The sequence below is a fragment of the Rhinoderma darwinii genome, chromosome 10 (assembly GCF_050947455.1).
Source record: "Rhinoderma darwinii isolate aRhiDar2 chromosome 10, aRhiDar2.hap1, whole genome shotgun sequence".
NCBI classification, from domain to species: Eukaryota; Metazoa; Chordata; class Amphibia; order Anura; family Rhinodermatidae; genus Rhinoderma; species Rhinoderma darwinii.
In genome coordinates, this window is record NC_134696.1 from 88,140,937 (window position 1) to 88,161,918 (window position 20,982).

At 45.5% G+C, this 20,982-nt stretch overlaps 1 protein-coding gene across 2 annotated transcripts in view; it reads left to right on the plus strand.

The window, feature by feature from the left end:
* Positions 1-13,946, plus strand: part of LOC142662172 (cathepsin D-like) — a 40,573-nt gene extending 26,627 nt beyond the window's left edge. The window contains exons 6-9 of one of the 2 annotated variants that reach the window (XM_075840192.1): positions 2,323-2,445; positions 4,307-4,451; positions 11,745-11,843; positions 13,344-13,946. In XM_075840192.1, the coding sequence (XP_075696307.1) occupies positions 2,323-2,445; positions 4,307-4,451; positions 11,745-11,843; positions 13,344-13,505 (529 nt within the window). In that variant the 3' untranslated portion in view covers positions 13,506-13,946. Of the gene's footprint in view, positions 1-2,322; positions 2,446-4,306; positions 4,452-4,792; positions 4,866-11,744; positions 11,844-13,343 lie in introns of those variants that run through there. The other variant, XM_075840193.1, reaches the window with a different exon arrangement.
* Positions 13,947-20,982: the final 7,036 nt, after the last annotated feature.

Below are 20,982 nucleotides of genomic sequence, written 5' to 3' on the forward strand. Positions count from 1 at the left end.
GGTGGATTATTCCAGCCCCATAGAGCCCTTTGCTGTCAGTAAAATGCCCAGACCCCCCCCCCTTGCAGTATACTCCCGGGTCCCGATCCCAGCAGCTTCGGCCGACCGAGTTAAGGCAGGAACGTACCTCGTGCGTCTCGTCACTTCTCCTCTTCGCTCGACCGCTCCTCCTGCAGACCTGCTTCTCTCTGGTGGCGCGTGCTGCGTACAGTGAGGAGGAGGAGTGTTACAGACGTGCCCATCATGTGGCACGTCTGCTAAGTCTGCATGCCCCCTCCCCCCGGTCCAGTCCGTCCCTGGCTGAAAATGCCGCCCCCCGTTTTCGGGTAGGTGCCGCCGCCTGAGGCTGTCGGCTCACCTCGGCTCATGGCAGGTGCGGCACTGCACACAGCCCCCTGTAGGTAGTGCCACACAGACCTCTGCAGGTAGTGCCACACAGCCCCCTTGTGGGTAGTGACACCCCCCTGTAGGTAGTGGCACACAGCCTCCTTGTAGGTAGTGCCAGACACCCCCTTGTAGGTAGTGCCACTCAGCATTTCAGGGAGCTACAGTGGCGCTAGTAGATAGCAGAGCAGGGAGATAAATACTATTGAATGTGGCATCACTAACGCTGTAGCAGCCACAGCACCTGCTAGCGGTGCTATCGGCCATGGGAGGGCGCACCGCCAGCCAGGGGAGGACCCGTCCTGACGGGCGCCACGTTTGCCCTCATGCCCATGTCGTCGCTGCTACAACGGCAGCGATGCCACTAAGAGAAGAAGTGCCCAGGCGGAAAGGCAGTTGCTGAGTCGCCGGGCCTGGGCGCTTATGAAACACAAGCAGGGGAAGGGAGCCAGCGCAACGCTCCTGCTGGAGTGATGTGCCCTGTGCAATGGCACACACCTAAGGCCGGCCCTGATATATATATATATATATATATATATATATATATATGTATATATATATTTGTGTGTAATAAGCAGACTATAAGACATGGTAATTTACTCACTTATCTAATAGACTATTTCTATATTCCTACTTCGATTCGAGGAAGTTGTGGGTGCCAGTTCTTGGTTGCAGTCAATGTACCTGCTGTTCTCTGAGTCTGGGCCAGTAGGAATATAATAACAACGCTTTGGCTGGTTCTAATCAGCTTGGCACCAGTTCAGGGTGTTCAGGAGAGAGACAAAATCTATATACTGCATGTTAAATAAGGAAGGATCTATTTAGTGAGATTACATTATTAGTCCTCTACCATCCAAATATATTTTACCAAAGAATTTATTACAGACCTAGTTAGCAATTATTACTATACACACAAACACCAAACTCTTCTATTTTAATGTCTTAAGATTTGCAGTGTATTCGCGTTCACAGTCTAAGCTCAAGTGATACCTTCACTGGCAGACAGCTGTCAGTGGCATTTATTTTCCCTTGGCACACCCTGGTTTCCGGCTATTATGGATAAAGGAATATTGCAATGTCACCATAAATTCTAAGATATGAATTCAAGGATATCATAGGAGAAAACACAGGTCTTGGAGCAGGGGCATAACTAGAGGGAAGTGGTGGGGCATGTGCCTTGTGTGCTGGGTGCCTGAGTGGGCGCCAACAAGCCATTCTGTCTTGGCCTGGGTATTTAGATACAGGACTAGGGCAGGAAACTGGATATTTGCCCTGAGTTAAGAAAAACATAGCTACATCTCTGCTTAGAGCTAATGGTATACCTCCTCCCTTATGTATAGACATGAATGGAAGCATTTCCCCCATAAATATAAGCCGGTGAGATTTCCTCTTCTGTCAAGTTGTTCCAAATTGTTATCTAAGTTTTTGCTAGTTTGTGGGACATCTGGGTGGCAAGCAATATGGTTGCCATCCAGCTTTCCCAGACTCCTGAACTCCTAGACTCATAAATAGCCTAGTCATACAGTGGTACAGGAGCAGAGTATACATTTCACATGACTAGACAGATTTGTCATTCAAGAACTAGGGAAAGAGTGACCATTTCTGAGGCAGATGGACATCAGTACAGAAAAAGCCCAAACTAAGAAACAACATACTAAGATACCAATACCTGTATTGTTTACAGTGAAGGAACACTTGAGGCAAAGTTATGGCTAGTACAGAGCCTTAGGGGCGGTGCATGACACAGGAATTCAAAGAACACCAAAGAGAGAGTCCCTGTGTCACACCCCGCCCCCTCAGGCCCTGCACTAGGCATAACATAGGGAATCAGTTTTTCCTGGAGTGTTCCTTTAAATTCAAGAATACAATACAATAGATTGTAAAACTTCCCATTTCTTGAAATACACTAATAAGTTATGTTGCATTTATTTGCTGAAGAGATCCTACTGCCCCGGTTGGAGGTGAACTTCTATTCGGAGGGACAGACTCTCAGTACTACACAGGAGGCTTCCATTACTTGAATGTAACTCGCATGGCTTTCTGGCAGATCAAGACTGATGAGTAAGTTCTTATCAATTCTAATTTAGTGAAAAAGATTTCCATATGTATGTTTGTTATTTGAGCACTGTAGGGTGGTATTAATTATCTATGTAGGCTCTGTACCTTTAGTATTCTGTTTTTTAGTGTTCCTTTGCTGTATGCTAATGAGCATAAATGCGTCATATCTTCATTTGAAAAGAGTCAAGCCTTTCTGAGTTAACCCCGCCTCCTTACTTTTGATTGACAGATCCTTACCCCCCACCCCACAGTGCACACAAAATCCTGTGCTTGCGCATCGATGTTCTGTTCTGGTACATGCGCACAATGGGAAATTCATAAGCTTAGTCCCTTACATGCAATCTAATATACAGTATGAAGCTGCTTTTAAGATGACAGTGGGCCCTCTTACCTACTGGACTCCTGTGCAAATGCAAAGGCAAATGCAAAGGTAGCACAAATGATATGTCCTGAGAAGGTGTAAAGTCAGGTGGGTCATGCTAGTATACTATGATTTGGAGTAGGTGCAAGCTGTGGACTTCACCTGCTTCAAACACTAAATCTGGCTGTATATTTTCAATAGCTACCAGCCAAACGCTTGTTCAACCGACAGCTGTTCTTCTCGACTCCCCCATACACATGCACACTTGGCTTGGCCGAGCGTGCAAGTGTTTTTAAGTAAAAAGCCACTGCCAGTCTCCTTTGGCAGTGCCTTACCTAATACCAACAAAAGGATTGGGCATGTTGAAATTCAACATGCTCAACCCTTCTCTCCCCACAAAATCTGCTATCGGGGAGAGTTGGGACACCGCCATACACATTAGATGTTCAGCTGGTCCCGCCAATCGTCGGGTTTAGCTGACATACATCTAATGCGTATGGCCAGTTTAAGGCAGGCTGACCTGGAGAAAAGTTTTACTGAATCCAGTCTTTGTTAAAGACCTTCAGCAGATGACAACGGATAGACTATGAGATGTTAGAAAACCATAGAAGAGGATAACATGGGGCAAGGTAGACATCAATTGGTTAGAGAGTCCTCAGTGTTGGAAATGGGATCCAAGCATAAGAACAAAGAAAAGTTATGTTCCCACCATCAGAAGTGAGATAAAAGGGGTTGTTGGCTTCTCTTAGGTTTAAAAGTCAACCTATCTCAGGATTTATATGCACGCAAAAATAAAACCTGCTCTCGTCGTTCGTATTCATAGATGGTGCACATCATTTGTAGGAGACATAAAGGACAAGCTGTGGTATATTTATAAAATCTCCTTTCAGTCAGTAGAAAACTGAGAAGTATGAGATGGATTGAAGCCATCCAAATGCACAGGACATAGGAATCCGGGGTTGGACTGGTCCACCAGAGTAGTAGGCCTAGGCTCTGATACAGTAATGTGCCCCAAAGGTATAGCAGAAAACCACCCCATTTGGAGAAGATTTTGCCGCTAGGGTCTATTTTTTATGGGTTGATTCAGAAAAACCATATAAGATATATGCAATGATAACAACAAAGTTGACAATGTAAATAAAAGTGGACATGCCCATGTTCTGTATAAATGGAGGGTGGACCCTCAGAATCATCTCGTTTGATGGGCCCAAGGAATTCCAGCTCGACACTGCAGGAATCATAATAATAAGGCTGATTTTATGGTTAGTATCATGTACTAGAGGACGTGGTTGAACATTTGTTAAAATTACCAACTGGTTATAAAGATACTCAAGCATGACACCGGTAATAATACATCTATAGGAAGCAAAAATTAACAAACTCATAGAGCAAAGCAGTCAACACATTCATTGATGGGTGGGGGGTGACCATGTAGATATAATAGAAGAACTTGGAAACTGCAGAAGGGGTCATATTTTTTCTACAACTCCATTCCCTCTTTAGAGTCAGAGTTGGAAGCCAATTGATTCTCTGCAAAGGAGGTTGCCAAGCCATAGTGGACACTGGGACGTCTTTGATTACAGGACCGGTCGCAGAAGTTGGAGCGCTTCACATGGCTATAGGAGCCTTTCCATTGTTTAATGGCGAGGTAAGAGATTATCATTCAGCACACAAGTCTTATTTCACAAAGGCAGTGGTACTGACCATTAATTCTGTTTTACTGAAATGAAGCATTGAAATAATAATCCTCCTTATTATATAATAAATTAAAAACTGCAAGAGAAATAAAACGAAGAAACATACAGTTAGGTCCAGAATTATTTGGACAGTGACACAATCTTCATGATTTGGGCTCTGCATGCCACTACATTGGATTTGAAATGAAGCAACTGAGATGTAATTGAAGTGTAGACTTTCAGGTTTATTTCAAAGGGTTGAACAAAAATACCCTGTGAAACATTTACTAATTGCAACCTTTTTTCTACACAGCCGCCTCATTTCAGGGGCTCAAAAGTGTAATGTCCGTGGTCGCTGACCACAAACTCCTTCCATCCAGTCGACGCCCTTCTCTCCAGAGATGTCTGCATATACGGCCGTCCTGTTCCACAGTGACCACCAGGGTGCGCTCGCGAGCTCAGTCCAGACTCAAGAAGCCAGAGTGCATGCATGTGGGAGATTTAGCTGATTGCCCCCAGAGCACCCTGGGCTATAAGAAGGTCTCAGCCCCTTCTTCCCACGCCTGAGGGTTGTTGTCGTATCCTAAGTTTGTCTTGCAAATGGTCCCCTAGTGTTTCCTGCTCCCAGTGTTCCCTGTTCCTGTTTCCTGTATCCTGATCTAGTGGCGTTTAGAGGTGTTGCCATGCTGTGCTGTATACCACGCCTGTCCTGCTACTCCACGCCTGAAGTCTACCTGCTGCCTAGTCCCAGCCAAGCCTGCTTTGCTACTGTCCGAGCTGCCACAGGAACCCTATATGAACTATAGACTCTGACCTGCGCCCTGTTGGCCAGCTGTCATACCGCCAAGGCGGTATGGCCCTGTGGGTCCACAAACCCTACGTGACAAAAAGTAATTGGACAAATTAACATTACCATAAATAAAATGTTTTTTTTTTATTTTCTTTTTTTAAACTTTGTAGAGAATCCATTGCAGGCTATGACTGCCTGCAGTCTGGAACCCATGGACATCACCAGACGCTGGGTTTCCCCCTTTGTGATGCTTTGCCAGGCCTTTACTGCAGCTGTCTTCAGTTGTTGCTTGTTTGCGACTCTTTCTGCCTTAAGTTTTGTCTTAAGCAAGTGAAATGCAGCTCGATTGGTTGAGATCTGGTGATTGACTTGGCCATTGCAGAATATTCCACTTATTTGCCTTAAAAACTCCTGGGTTGCTTTCGCAGTATGTTTTGGGTCATTGTCCATCTGTACTGTGAAGCGGCGTCTAATCAATTTTGCTGCATTTGGTTGAATCTGAGCAGAAAGTATATCCCTGAACACTTAAGAATTCATCCGGCTGCTTCTGTCTTCAGTCACATCATCAATAAACACTAGTGACACAGTGCATTTGGTAGCCATGCATGCCCATGCCATCACACTGCCTCCACCATGTTTTACAGAGGATGTGCTGTGCTTTGGGACATGAGCTGTTCCAAGCCTTCTCCAGACTTTCTTCCTCCCATCATTCTGGTACAGGTTGATCTTAGTTTCATGCTGTTCCAGAACTGGACGGCTTCTTTAGATGTTGTTTGGCAAATTGTAATCTGACTTTTCTATTTTGAGGCTGTTTATTGTTTTGCACCTTGTGGTGAACCCTCTGTATTTGCTCTCATAAAGTCTTCTCTTTATGGTAGACTTAGATACTGATACACCTGCCTCCAGGAGAGTGTTCTTGTGACGATGGGTGCGTGGACCCACTGGGCCATTCCGCCGTGGAGGGATACCAAGTCATAGTCTATAGTTCGGATAAGGGTACCTGTGGTAACTTCAGACAGTAGCGATCATAGGCTCGGATGGGACCTTGGCAGCAGGCAGACACCAGGAACGGTATAACACGGAAGGCGTAGTATACAGCACAACACGACTCCAACTCTTTATGGCACAGGATCAAAGTAGCACGGGATACAGGATACAGGTAGCAGGAATGGGAACACTGGGAACTGAAAAACACTAAGGGACCTTTTGCAAAGACTAACATGGGTAACACAACTATGCTCAGGCAATGAAGGAAGGGGCAGGGCCCTTCTTATAGTCCGGGGTAATCATGGGCTAATTTGGTATACAATTCAGGTGCGCACACTGGCCCTTTAAGACCGGGCACGAGCGTGCATACGCACCCTACGGGACACAGCAGAGTGAAGCGGAAGTGAGCGCTGGCGTCTCCTGAGGAGGTGATGCGGGCCAGCGTCCACTGATCCATGGCTGCGGCAGTCAGGGGTTGAGAAATCCCGACGATCCGCGGCCATGGGTGTCACAGTATCCCCCTCTTATCCCTCTTCTTAGGGCCTGAGCGGAAGAGAAACTTCTTCAGGAGGGTAGGAGCATTGAGGTTCTCCTCTGACTCCCAGGACCTCTCTTCTGGACCAAACCCTCTCCAATCTACCAAATAAAAAGTTCTTCCTCCTACTCTCTTAGTGTCCAGGATCTCCTTAACCTCGAATGTATCTGATGAACCGCTGAGGCGCAACTGCAGGACTAGGAATCTTGGTGTAGCGGTTCAGGACCACAGGCTTCAGGAGGGAGACATGGAAGGAGTTGGGGATCTTGAGGGTTGGAGGCATCTGAAGCTTGTAGGAGACAGGGTTGATCTGTTGCAAGATCTCAAAGGGTCCGAGGAACCTGGGAGCAAACTTGTATGATGGCACCCTCAGCCGGATATTTCTAGAGGACAGACAGACCTTGGTACCTGGAAGAAACTGGGGAGGTTCTCTTCTTCTTGTGTCTGCCTTTCGTTTAATGCGGTCGACTGCCAGCAGAATAGAGGATTGCGTTTGCTGCCAGATCTGTGGGAAGTCCGTAAAAGCAGAATCAGCTGTGAGCACCTTGGACGTAATGGACATCAGGAGAGGAATTTGTGGGTGTTGGCCGTAGACAATGAAGAAAGGTGTGGTTCTTGTGAACTCACATGTATGGTTATTATGTGAGAACTCGGCCCAAAGAAGAAGCTGCACCCAGTCATCATGCTGCCTTAAGATGAAGTGTCGTAGGTAGTTCTTCATGATCTGATTAATCCTCTCGACTTGACCATTGGACTGGGGATGGTAGGCTGAGGAAAAGTCCAACTTTACATCAAGGAGTTTACAGAGGGCTCTCCAGAACCAGAGGAGAACTGAACCCCCGATCAGACACGATAGGCCGAGGTAAGCCATGCAGGCAGAAGATGTGTTGGATGAAGAGGTTGGCCAGACGAGATGCAGAAGGTAGACCGGTCGGCAGAATGAAATGAGCCATCTTCGAAAATCGATCCACCACCACCCAAACCATACTGCATCCAGCAGAGGGAGGCAGGTCCGTAACAAAGTCCATTGCAATATGCTGCCAGGGAGCATCAGACACAGGCAGCGGCTGGATCAGGCCAGCAGGTTTGGTGTGAGCAACCTTGTAAGCCGCGCACACTGTGCGGGACGAAACATTCCATGAAGTCTTTGGGCAGTGTGGGCCACCAGAAATGCCGAGCAATCAGGTCTCGGGTCTTACAGGTACCGGCCAGTCAGGAGCTGTGGCCCCAGTGAAGGATTCTCCCTCTGTCTGCCAGGCGCACGAAAGTTCTCCCCGTAGGGATGTCTCCAACTTGCAGAGGGTTAACAGCGATAATGCAGGATGTAGCAATAATATTTTGTGGCGACTCTATGGTGTCCTGTCTCTCGAACGACCTGGATAAGGCATCGGCCCTCACATTCTTGTCAGCCGGGCGGTAGTTGAGCTCAAACTGGAACCGGGCAAACAACAGCAATCACCTGGCTGGACATGGGGGTCCAGTCGTTGAGCCGTCTGGAGATAGGTGAGTTTCTTGTGGTCAGTAAAAATCAGGATGGGATGAGCTGCACCCCCAGTAGATGTCTCCATTCCTCCAATGCCAACTTGATGGCCAGTAACTCCCGATCCCCAATCGAGAAGTGGCGCTCTGTGGAAGAGAAAAGCTTAGAGTAATAGCCATATACCACTGCCTTGCCTTTGGGACCTCTCTGGGACAGAAGTGCGCCAGCACCAACCGAGGAGGCGTCCACCTCCAATGAAAACTGTCGAGATACGTCAGGATGATGGAGGGTAGAGGCTTATGTGAAGGCACTCTTTAGGCTATTAAATGCAGATTCAGCCTCTGAAGTCCACATCTTGGCATTCATGCCTTTCTTGGTAAGGGTAGAGATGGGAGCTGTCAGTGAGGAGAAGCTTGGGATGAACTGCCGGTAGAAATTGGTGAATCCCAAGAAACGCTGTATGGACCTTAAGCCTTGAGGACGTGGCCATTCCAGAACGGCCTTTACTTTCTACAGATCCATCTTGAGACCTTGGTCCGAGATTATGTAGTCCAGGAAGGGTAGAGAATTCCTCTCAAGCATGCACTTCTCCAGCTTGGCATACAGACGATTCTCCCTCAATCGTAGCAGAAGTTGACGGACATGTCTCTGATGAGTTAACGGATCTGGGGAAAAAATTAAGATGTCATCAAGATAGACTACAACACAAACATAGAGGAGATCCCGGGAAAGATGTCATTGATGAATTCTTGGAAGACCGGGGGAGCGTTACACAGGAATCCCCTGAAGGTACTCACGTCTCTGTTGTAGCAAGGCGGTAGTGGTAGCGAGAATCGGGGATCAGCATCGGTGCTGACAGGAGGTGTAGCAGGAGGGTCAGCCGGAACAGGAGCTGAGGAGGCTGCAGCTTGCGCATCTAGCCGCTGTGCAGTGGAATTCACTGCCAGGAGGAGTTGGTCCTGTCGTGAACGAAGGTCTCGCAGATCTGCTTGCATGGCTTGAGATGTCGACATGGTCTTGGGTTGACCAGTGGGGTCCATGGCCGGAGCATACTGTCACGATGGGTGTGTGGACACACTGGGCCGTACCGCCGTAGCGGGATAGCAGCCGGCCAACAGGATACCAAGTCACAGTCTATAGTTTGGATAAGGGTACCTGTGGTAACTTCAGACAGTAGCGATGGTAGGCTCGGATGGGACCTTGGCAGCAGGCAAACACCAGGCACGGTGTAACACGGAAGGCGTAGCATACAGCAAAACATGACTCCAACTCTTTACGGCACAGGATCAAGGTAGCACAGGATACTGGTAGCAGGACCGGGAACACTGGGAACTGGAAAACACTAATGGACCATTTGCAAAGACTAACATGGGTAACACAACAATGCTCAGGCAATGAAAGAAGGGGCAGGGCCCTTCTTATAGTCCAGGGTGATCATGGGCTAATTTGGTATACAATTCAGGTGCGCGTGCTGGCCTTTTAAGACCAGACACAATCACGCGCGCGCCCTACGGGACACAGCAGAGTGAAGCGGAAGTGAACGCTGGCGTCTCCTGAGGAGGAGATGTGGGCCAGCGCTCACTTATACATGGCTGCGGCCATCAGGGAGTGAGCAATCCCAACGGTCCGCGACCATGGGTGTCACAGTTCTTCACTTGGGTAGATGTGAAGGGGTTTTTCTTCACCATGGAAAGGATTCTGCGATCATCCACCACTGTTGTCTTCTGTGGACGTCCAGGCCTTTTGAAGTTCACAAGATCACCAGTGCGCTCTTTTTTTTCAAGAATGTTCCAAACTGATGGATTTCTTCACTTTTTTCAGCCTAACGATTATATATTTTGATATTAATTATATAACTGTATATTCAATATGTTTTGGTAAACATCTAAAATGGCAAAACTTGTGTCACTGTCCAAATAATTCAGGACATAACTGTAACTTAGCGTAAATACATGGCAAATTGTCTGTGATTTTTCTAACATTTAACGCTACTGATTCCGTGAGATTTCTTGCACACTCTTTGGTCTTGAGACAGTGTGTGTGTGTGGGGGGCGATTATATAGTGGGTTTACTTGCAGCCCATTATATTGTAAGCCGAGTTATCAGTAAGTCAGGGTGGTTTCATTGCAATGATGACAATAGCCCCGATATGATGCAAATAACAGCTCCTTGACTAGACCGGTGGTCTCACACATACAGCCACAAGGGGGTATCAAGAAATTCCCACACACGAGAAGCACAAGAGTCTTTCGGAACGTTACACGACAGCAATGGCGGCAATGTGGGCGATGGTTGCTCACTAACTTTACTTTTGGAGAGATCATTTGAAACTCCTCCCCAAAACAGGGGTAGCGTCCTGGCAACTTGACCCAATATCAATGGATCCAATATAGCTTAAGGGTCTCCCCATACAGGGCCGTAGTGTAATGGTCAAGTATGGTGCCACCTGTCAAAGCAAATGTGTTTTCATAGTCAGATTTGGCGCTGCCCAGTCCGGTTAGCAGAGTCTAAGCAACCACAGCTATTCAGCCTTTTATCCCGGTACAGGGATCTTGTCCTCGCTACTGCAAAGGAATACAGGCAGCCGGGATTTAAATAGAGCGTCAAACTCACTGATTCAGCCGCTGGCCGTTTCTCACTGCCAACCGGCCAGATGAAACTCAGGTCCCTATTTGTTGGTACAGCTTCTCAAGGACTAGAGCGATTGCGCCCAGCACAAGTGATTACTGTTGGAACAGGTGTAGGTGAGTACTTGACACATAGTCCATGCTCTGAACAAATCCCGTTTGGTGGGAACAACTGCCTTTTTTCACTTAAGCACAAAGCAGCTTCCTTACACTGGTTATGTCCCCGCACCGCTGTTGAAATAACAAAATATATAGAAAAAATTACATCTGGGCCATTTCTCCCGATACAGCATTTGAAAGACACTGTGAGCCACCATTACCTGCAAATTACCAAGAAATACAACAAGCACAAGTATATTCTGTACATATTCCACATTTAGCAATACTCCATCTCCAGGATCTAAACTTGTGGAGAGAAATAAGTTAAACATGCACAACTGCTTATATTTAAAGAAACAGTAGCATCTTTACCAGGGAGGGGCTGCTCCACATCCTTAAGTTACAATATCAACTAATGAAAGTGTATTTTTTAACTGTAGGAAAACACAGCCTACTGCACTTTCCTGTGCAGTCGAATAATCCCCCCCCCCCCCCCAAAAAAGTATACCACATTTTTTTTAGCATGGGGACCTACTGTAAGCGTGTTGTATTCCACGGTATGATATACAGTGACATATGTTGGGGCCCAAATGTTTGGCTCATATGTGGGGAGATTTTTCTGACATGTGTAACGAACTAATAGCAAAAACTACATGTGAACAGAGCCTAATATTTTGCTCCAGTCATTTCTAAATGAAAGAACACATGACATTTAATAACTTTCTTTATATTTTCTCTTTATCTTAGTATATGATTGACTGTGATAGTATGTCATCTCTGCCCACAATTTCCTTTATCCTGGGAGGAGTGCAGTACAATCTTACTGGAGAAGACTATGTGCTGAAGGTAAGAGGCATTGGAACTGTTTTTGTATTTTCCTTAAATCTTTGTTGGGTTTCCATATCTTTACAACTCCCTTCCTGGAGTAACGCCGGTGTCAGGTGCTGCTCCTGATGGCGGTTCCTGTCGCCAGTCCGCTCACCTTCCTTCTTCTGTGTCTCCTATGGCCACGCTCCTCCTCCTGCTCGCGGCTGCATGTCCCTTAGGGTCGCGCACGCGCACCCTGGCCCCCTCTTAAAGGGCCAACGCACGTGCATTCACAAACCTCCCTAACCAATCCCTGTGGCCCTGGGCTTATTTAGGGTAGCTACTTTGACCACCTGGTGCCTGAGCAACTTTGGTGCCACTTAGTTGTTTTCTGCGAAGGTTCCTGTCTCCATCCCGCTTTCTGATGCCAGTTCGCATTTCGCTCCCTGCTACCAGTCAGTATCATGCTACCAGCTACTAGTCCGTATCCCACTACCTGCTACCAGTACATATCCAGCTATCCAATACCAGTCTGCACCCTGCTAACTGCTGCCAGTCCATATCCTGCTACCAGTTGGTATCACACTACCTTATTCCAGTCTGTATCTTGTTACCTGATACAAGATCAAGGCTAGAAACCTTTTGGCAACCTGTGTCTTGAAGACCCGCTACTTGTTATGAACTGGAACTTTAGATCTGCACCCCTGTCTCCCAAAGTATCATCTTCCAGTACCTATACCCACGATGTACTTCACCGTTATCTCCTGGTCTGCTGAACCAGCTGCTAGTCACACTGGGACCACCTCAAGAGGTAGTGATCTGGTAACCTCCCCACAGCGAAGTCCAGATCCCCTTATGGGGGTTAAAGGTGAATAACAAGGGGCTACTTAGACAACGCCCTTATAGGTGGTCCTAAGTTAAACCGGTTGAGGTTGAATAACACAGTGGGTACACAACCTGCTGGTCATTACACCTACCTAGGGTGGGACAAGCTCTCTTGGTGCCCAAGGCAGGCAGGGGTTTGGGAATATGCCACACCACCCTCAGTCCCTGAAGTTGAGCATGATAGCTGTCGAATGAAACATCATTAATTTAATCACCCTCACCAATATCTAGCATTTATATTTCTAAATACATGCTCCCCACATCCCTTTTCCCTCCTGTACCCTACAAACACAGTTCCCAATGCAGGGCTGCTGGGCTTCCCATGACGGATCTGTATATATGTACATATATATGCTTCCCAAAGCACTAAAAAGAAGTGTTCATCGTACCCCAGCACAAAAGAAGCCAACCAATAGTGGGGTACTAGGTGCTTGGCTACAATACTCAATTTCCATCCAGTAGGTAAGAAGGGCAGCATAACCCTGTGGCTGGCGTGTCCTTCTCTTCTTCACTAACATTTTTTACTGGAGTATGGGAATAACTAGGAATGGGGACTCGCCCCACCACAGGTCTCTATGGTACATATTTATTATACCAACATTTTTCATGTTAAATATGCTGTTGTATTCATAGGTTTATATCTTATCTGTACAGATATCAAAGATGGGAAAGACCGTATGCCTTAGCGGATTCATGGGATTGGATATACGACCACCTCTAGGACCTTTTTGGATCTTGGGGGATGTCTTCATTGGTCGGTATTACACAGTATTCGACCGAGACAGTAATCGGGTTGGCTTTGCAAGAGCAAAATAATACAAGAAAGATAACTTATTTCTTTGAAAATTATTCTTTATGACATTTATGGACAATGAGCAGGAACTATATATCTGTACTGGATAGAAGAACATGAAACATTTGTAAAAAAAAAAAAAAAACAACTACCATTAGACATTCCTATATGTAGCTGCATATTCTTGCATTGTGTAACTAGAGCCCATTGCTAAACTTTCACATTGCTCCAAAATCCACATATGTCCCCATAAGTTTACTTTGCTTTAGTGTTCTTGTAGCATTTTAATATCTATACAGACTTGGTGGAAACCCCCCATGTAAAAACACAATGCTAGCTGTAATATCTATGGAGCATTGACAGCTGTGTCTACGATACAGAAGGAACATAATATGGCTGCTTATAACAAGGCCCTTCATAAAAGTGCTTTATGTGCAATTGAATAAAATGCTTATTATTCTAAAGAGTTTTTTGTTTTTTATTCTGTGCAGTCTTCTTTTAGCCTGTTTTTTTACTCACTGCTTATACACATAGGTTTATGGATTTTACCCTGAGCTAACCTTTATAAACCGAACATTTAAAGTGGGTGTCTTTTTTCTGAATAGTAGGTTTGCTAGGCTTTGGTTTCCCCCTCCAAATTAGCAGCAATGGCTCCATATAAAAGGGGGTTGTCTGTGGTGAGGCAACCCCTTTAACTGTTACTTTTGTACACCAGATTTCGGAGATGTCAATCTAGGAGAGCCCTTTACAGGGTGATATTAGAGCAGCAGGTTATGGGCATAGCTATATATATTTAGACCCCCTATATTAATATCAGACCCCAGACTAGAACCCTAAATGAATTTTAGACCCCAGACAAGACACCCTAAAAATATTCAGACTTCAGACCAGACTCCCTAAATCTAACCAGAACCCAGACCAGACCCCCTAAATATATTATGATCACCTATATTAATATCAGACCCCAGACCAGACCCACTATATTAACATCAGATCCCTAACTCAATTTAGACCCTAGATCAGACAAAAAATAATAATATTTGGACCCCAGACCAGACTATATACTTACCCTCCTTACTACCGGCTTTGGTCGTGGCAAAAATGAGAATGGCCGTTTCATTGTGCCTGGCTTATATAAAAAGGCAAGTCTAAATATTTTCAGACCATATATATTAATATCAGACACCAGATGAGACCCCTAAATTAATTTCAGACCCCAGACTACACCCCCTAAATATATTCAGGCCAGAGCCCATAAATATATTCAGACCACCAATATTAATATCAGACCCCAGATAAGACAAAAAAATATATATATATTTAGACGCAGACTATATACTTACCCTCTTCCCTTCCGGCACTTGTTCAGATCCAGACGCCACGGTACTTGGTCCTGGCACTGTCCAGCGTCAGGACTTTTTGTGCACTGCTGCACACTATGTCTTTACATGGGCAGTGCCCCCAGAGCTCAACATGAGCCGGGATTGAGGAGGGTAACTATACAGGTCACTATATATTTTTTGTGTGTGTACCTACTCCCTGTCCATTGGGAACTATATAATCACTGGCTAATCAGGTGAGGGGGTCTAAAGATACGGTGGCCCAGTAAAACCAGTAGAGTTGACATGTCAGAGGTTGACTGTAGTACTACATGGCTGTGTGTCATACTACATTTCTCCTGTAGTGGCCTCTGCAGAACTACAGTATATAGCTGACGGCAACTTTCTCTAAAATGAGCTGTTTGCTGGGGTGATGAAAAGCTTTAATCTGAAAATGGGTTGTATGAGAATAGAATAAGGGTCTGTTTTTTTGATTGATTTTTTTTTTTTACAAAAATGGGCGTTCTCGGGTATTGAAGCCTACCCCATGCACCGCAATTTCATCATGAGATAAGTAAAAGTGTGAAGTTCAACTATACAAAGGTAGATAGTATGGTGGTAAGGGAGCAATAAGGGGCAGACTCATACTGATTATAAACAACATCCAAGTCCCAAAACATAAAATATTAAATTAATAAATTAAATGGAAGACATATTGATCATGTCTAGAATGCAGTGAGATGCAGACATGCCAACATGCTTTCATTAGCATTCCCTTAATTGCGCCTATAGTTCGAAGCGCTTTAATGGGCATGTACCTTTCCCAATAACTTGCCCTTGCCTCTGTACGGATATTAAAAAAGGAGGAGGCATTTACGCTAAACATATGCCATAAACCTCCACTGCATTTTCATATGGGCAGGCAGAATTTATTAATAACATAGCGCATTTTCAGTTAAAAGGGTTGTATAAGATTTCAAATAAGGGTCTGTTTTATTTCTAAAAACAGCGCCACTTATGTCCATAGGCTGTGTCTGGTATTGCAACTCCAGGCTCCATTCACTTTCTGGATTACAGCATAGGCCAGATTCCCCAGAGATTAATTAAATCACCATCAGAGAAAAGAAATAAATATATATATATCCGTGGCCCATTGCAGGTTTTGGTCCCTATCCATTTTTTTTTACTCTCACTGCAGTTCAGCTGGGCTCAAGCAGAAGTAACCTGCCATTTTTGCAGTATTGTGATGTATGGGGGCAAAGGAAGAGTAATATGTTCCAGTATCCCATGAACGCTACTACTGTATAAAAGGCCCTTTATACTCTAAGGGTATGTTCACACGGCTTATTTTTGGCCGTTTTTTGGGCCATAAACGCCTCCAACCATCTGCCCATTGATTTCAATGGGAAAAACGCCGTTCTGTTCCGACAGGGCATTTTTTTACGCGACCGTTTTGCATGTCACTTCTTGAGCCGTTTTTGGAGCCGTATTTCATAGACTCTATAGAAAAACAGCTCCAAGAACGGCCGTAAAAAACGCAGCGAAAAACGCAAGTTTGCTTAAAAAACTTATGAATATCAGGAGCTTGTGAGGGTTACATCCGGACTTACCTCTCTCCGGAGGACGGCGCAGGAACACTGGCTCGTCAGGCGCTGAAGAAGTGGCAGCTACAGAGGAAGGAGCGTCTTGGGCGTCATGGCAACGGCAGCACCGCCGACAGCCATGACGCATGCGCCCGACGGCAACCAGGGCGAAGTCTGCACGGCGGGACTGAAAGGAGGAGAAGGAGGAGGGACGCGGCCGAGGAGAGAGAGCGCGGGAAAGAGGAGGGGCGGAGTAAGCGGTGGCGCGAAGAGGAGGGGGAAGAGCGGAAGTGAGCAGGACAGTAAGAGGAGCAGGACAGTAAGAGGACGGGAGAACACGAGGAGAGGACTGGGAGAACAGGGGTCCGGACAGGGCCAGTGAGAGCTGCAAGGGAGGCCGCAGTAGGAAAGAGAAGGCAGGAGCCTGATAGAACGTGGGCTCTGCTCTCAGCCTTGGAGTAAGAGGACAGAGTACAGCACGGGTGTTCCTGCTATCATCCTGGAGAAGGACAGAGGACCGGCCGGAGCACAAGGAGTGTGCCAACAGCCACAGGTACCGTGCCCAGACCTTGAGACCCCTGACCAAGAACTAGAGGCCCGCCATAAGAGAAAGAGCCCTTGTCCTAGTCAGTGACTGTTGCACGCAGTGACGGCCCTCGCTAACGACCGCCACCGTACGCCCAGAAGATTAGTCCCAAAAGGGACAAACAATCCCCCGAGCTAGGCCCAAAGGCGGACTTGCTATCTTATTAACCGCGCCAGTGTCTCCGCATGTAACCCTGCATGGAACTGTTATTGATAAAGCACTGCATTTAACCCTGCATGGAACTGTTATTGATAAAGCACCGCATGTAACCTTGCATGGAACTGTTATTTATGAATCTTGTTGGAGCAGGAGCAGACAGAAGGAACGGTCGGGTTGACGGGACTTTGTTGGACTATTAGCTGGACTTCGTGTAACCCTTAGCGTCAGCCCGCCAGTTCAGTTGCGTCCTAGGGGTCCACCATTCGGACCACCGACTGAGGAGAGAGAGGGTTTGTCATGAAAGGTAGCGGATAGCTCCGCAAGGACCCGTGACGGTGCTAGTAGGTACGTTAGTCGCTGATTCCCACGACGCGACCCGTGGGCCGAGAGTGTGACTCTTACCCTAGGGTAGGCTGTCAGTAGCGGGTAGCTCCCGCCGTGACTGACAGCGGCGTATCCTTAGCCAAGCCGGCAACATGGGGTCAGGCACAACCTCTCTCCGGGGGACTTCCAGCGGGATCGAAGTCCTCAACCTCAGGCTTCCTGTCTGCTCCATAGAAAAGAAGTTATTGTTAATTGCTCTCCGCAGTAAAAGAAGTTGCCCCAAACCGAAGGTGTGTCTTGTTCATTGTGTACCAACCGCGGTAGTTTCTCCTACAAGCTGTTTTCCCTTGAAAACAGCTCCGTATTTTCAGACTTTTTTGCTAAGCGTGTGAACATACCCTAAGGGTATGTGCACACACACTAATTACGTCCGTAATTGACGGACGTATTTCGGCCGCAAGTACCGGACCGAACACAGTGCAGGGAGCAGGGCTCCTAGCATCATACTTATGTACGATGCTAGGAGTCCCTGCCTCGCTGCAGGACAACTGTCCCGTACTGAAAACATGATTACAGCGAGGCAGGGACTCCTAGCATCGTACATAAGTATGATGCTAGGAGCCCGGCTCCCTGCACTGAGTTCGGTCCGGTACTTGCGGACGAAATACGTCCGTCAATTACGGACGTAATTAGTGTGTGTGCACATACCCTAATACTGTTTTTGTCTGGTTTCTTAGAGTATGTTCACACGCAGTGGTTTCAGACGTAATTCGGGTGTTTTACGCCTCGAATTACGCCTGAAAAAACGCCCCTAATACGCCTACAAACTTCTGCCCATTTCCTGCAATGGGTTTTATGATGTTCTGTTCCCACGAGCCTTTATTTTATGCGTCGCTGTCAAAATACGGCACGTAAAATGATGGCTCTTCAAAAGAAGTGCAGGACACTTCTTGGGACTTTTTTGGAGGCGTTTTTCATTGACTCCATTGAAAAAAAAGCTCCAAAAACAGCCGTAAAGAACGCAGCGAAGAACTTGAGTTGTTAAAAAAACGGCTTAAAATCAGGAGCTGTTTTCACCTGAAAACAGCTCCGTAATTTCAGATGTATTTTGCGTTTGCCTGTGAACATACCCTTAGGCTGGATTCACACACAGCATTTTGCTGCACTTTTGTGCATTTTTTGTGGCGTTATCATTGGCGTTTTTTGATGCATTTTTCAGTGCCACCAGATGTTACATTAAAGTCTAGAGCGAAATATAAAATGCACTACACTCACCTGTGTTTTGGTTTGTGACGTTTTTGAGGCAATTTTGTGGTCAGTGGCGTTTTATCCAAACGCAGCATGCTCTGGGTATGGCATTTTTCCAGGCGATTTTCCCATAGGCTTCTCTATAGGACTTCAAAAATGCCAAAAATAATCATGTGCAGAATGACACTTAATGAAAAACGCCACCAAAAACGGTAACATTTTATTAATGCTTGCGTTTTTAGAAGTGTTTTCTGAGGCAGTGTGTGAAGGAGGCCTTAATAGAAAATGCCACCAAAAACACCACTAAAAATGCCATGAAAACCACTGTTACCATTTACAAAACGCTGGTTTAAAACGCCAGAAAATATCTATGTGTGAAAGAGACCTTACTATGTTGGCACCATATGGCAGTGCTTTGTGACACTACTATTTTTTTTATTTTCTTTTATTATCACTTTCTTTCTGGCTTCTCCAACATTTGGGTTTAACTTGACTTAATTTGTGCATCTTTTGTACATAGGGCCTAGCAACCAATCAGAGGTCAGTTTTAAATTTTCCAGAGCAGTTTAAAAAATGAAAGCTGAGCTCTGATTGGCTGCTATGAGCAACAAGGCCAGTTTTTCTGTGACACAGTTGAAATAAATGAGGCCCTTGTTTAATTATACAACATCCTGTATAATTTATTCGTGTTCACTTGTTTTTTTTAAAAAAAACTAACAAAATCTTTATTAACCATGCCACCATAAAAATCATCGCTATAGGTGGTGCAATCTGTAAATGTTCATCGCAACATTTACAATAGCTATTGATGTTTAGTGCACCACTCTGGCAAGATCTGTTGCTAGGCAACAATGACGCTCCCTTCTGGGCCAGGAGGAAACCCCTCCCCACCAGCTGCGAGGATCATTATGATAGAAATGTTGACCGTTCGGCGGCGGTTTAAAGAATCGTGAAGTGTTAAAGGGCCTTCAATGCCCGCGTGAAGTCATGTATTATTCAAGGGGCTGGGACACCTCCACCTGGAGTACAAGGAAAGTAAATGTGCAGAAAGGACTGAAAACTGATTGGCCTACTATTTTTTTCATCCATATGAACAATGATTTGCTTTACTAAGTGTTGCGTTTAGTTCAAAGGCACCATATTTGATCACAGACAGAATAGCTACAGCTTATTAATAATACACCTTGTCTCCTGTGTAATTGGTAAAACTACAAATATTCCTGACATCAAAGGACGAGAGAAGAAGAAGAGAAGCAAATATTTGTTTCTAACAAGAAGAAAACCTACATTCCTTTAAAGATATTGAAGGAAAGATAAAGGGATGTGAATATTAGTTCAACAGTATTGCCCGTAGCAACCAATGAGAGCTTAGCTTTCATTTCTTAAACAGTTCTGGAAAAATGAAAGCTGTTCTCTGATTGGTTGCTATGGGCAACAAAGACAGTTTTACTGCTAGTCTAACAGAGAAACTGGCCTGGCTGCCAATAGCAACCAATCAGACCTCAGCTTTCATTTCTTAAACTGTTTTGGAAAAATGAAAGCTGCACAGTGATTGGTTGCTATAGACAAGACTAGTTTCTCTGTTCGTTTTAAAATATGAGGCACTGTATCTCTATCCTGTGTACCAAACTATTAGCATGGGCAGCCTGGCAAATTCATTGTTACAGTCAGGCCGAATCAAGATTTCTGTAGGCCCTCAAGCAAAACATACATAGGGGCCCTCCCATTAGTCCTCCCGTAGTTTTTATCCACAATTACGGATCCGTAATTACGGATAAAATACTGACACATTCATTTCTATCGGCCATGCACACCCTCCCGTATATTTACGTGTGTGTCCGGGCCATAGAAACGAGCCGCAAAAAATAGGACATTTCCTATTTTTTGCATTTTCTATACTTATCACTGTGAGCACGGTCGGCAGATGCGGAGGACACTCCGCAGCCCCTCCGTGCAGTATTTATTGACCGTTAATACTGTACGGTCGCGTGCATGAGGCCTTACTTAATAAACCTAGAGGCAGATACTGAAGCCTAGTGCACATTTTATCCTACAGAAGTCCGAAGAGGTGAAGCATATTTACCCATAATCATTTATTTCTTAAGAAACTCATTAACTCAATGCATTATAATTAAAGGAATTGTCCGGTTTCAGCAAATTAATCTTATTTTTTATATTAAAAGTTATAATATTTTCCAATAAATTTCTGTATTAATTCCTCACAGTTTTCAAGATCTCTGCTTGTTGTTATTTCGTAGGAACATTCATTGTTTACTTTCAT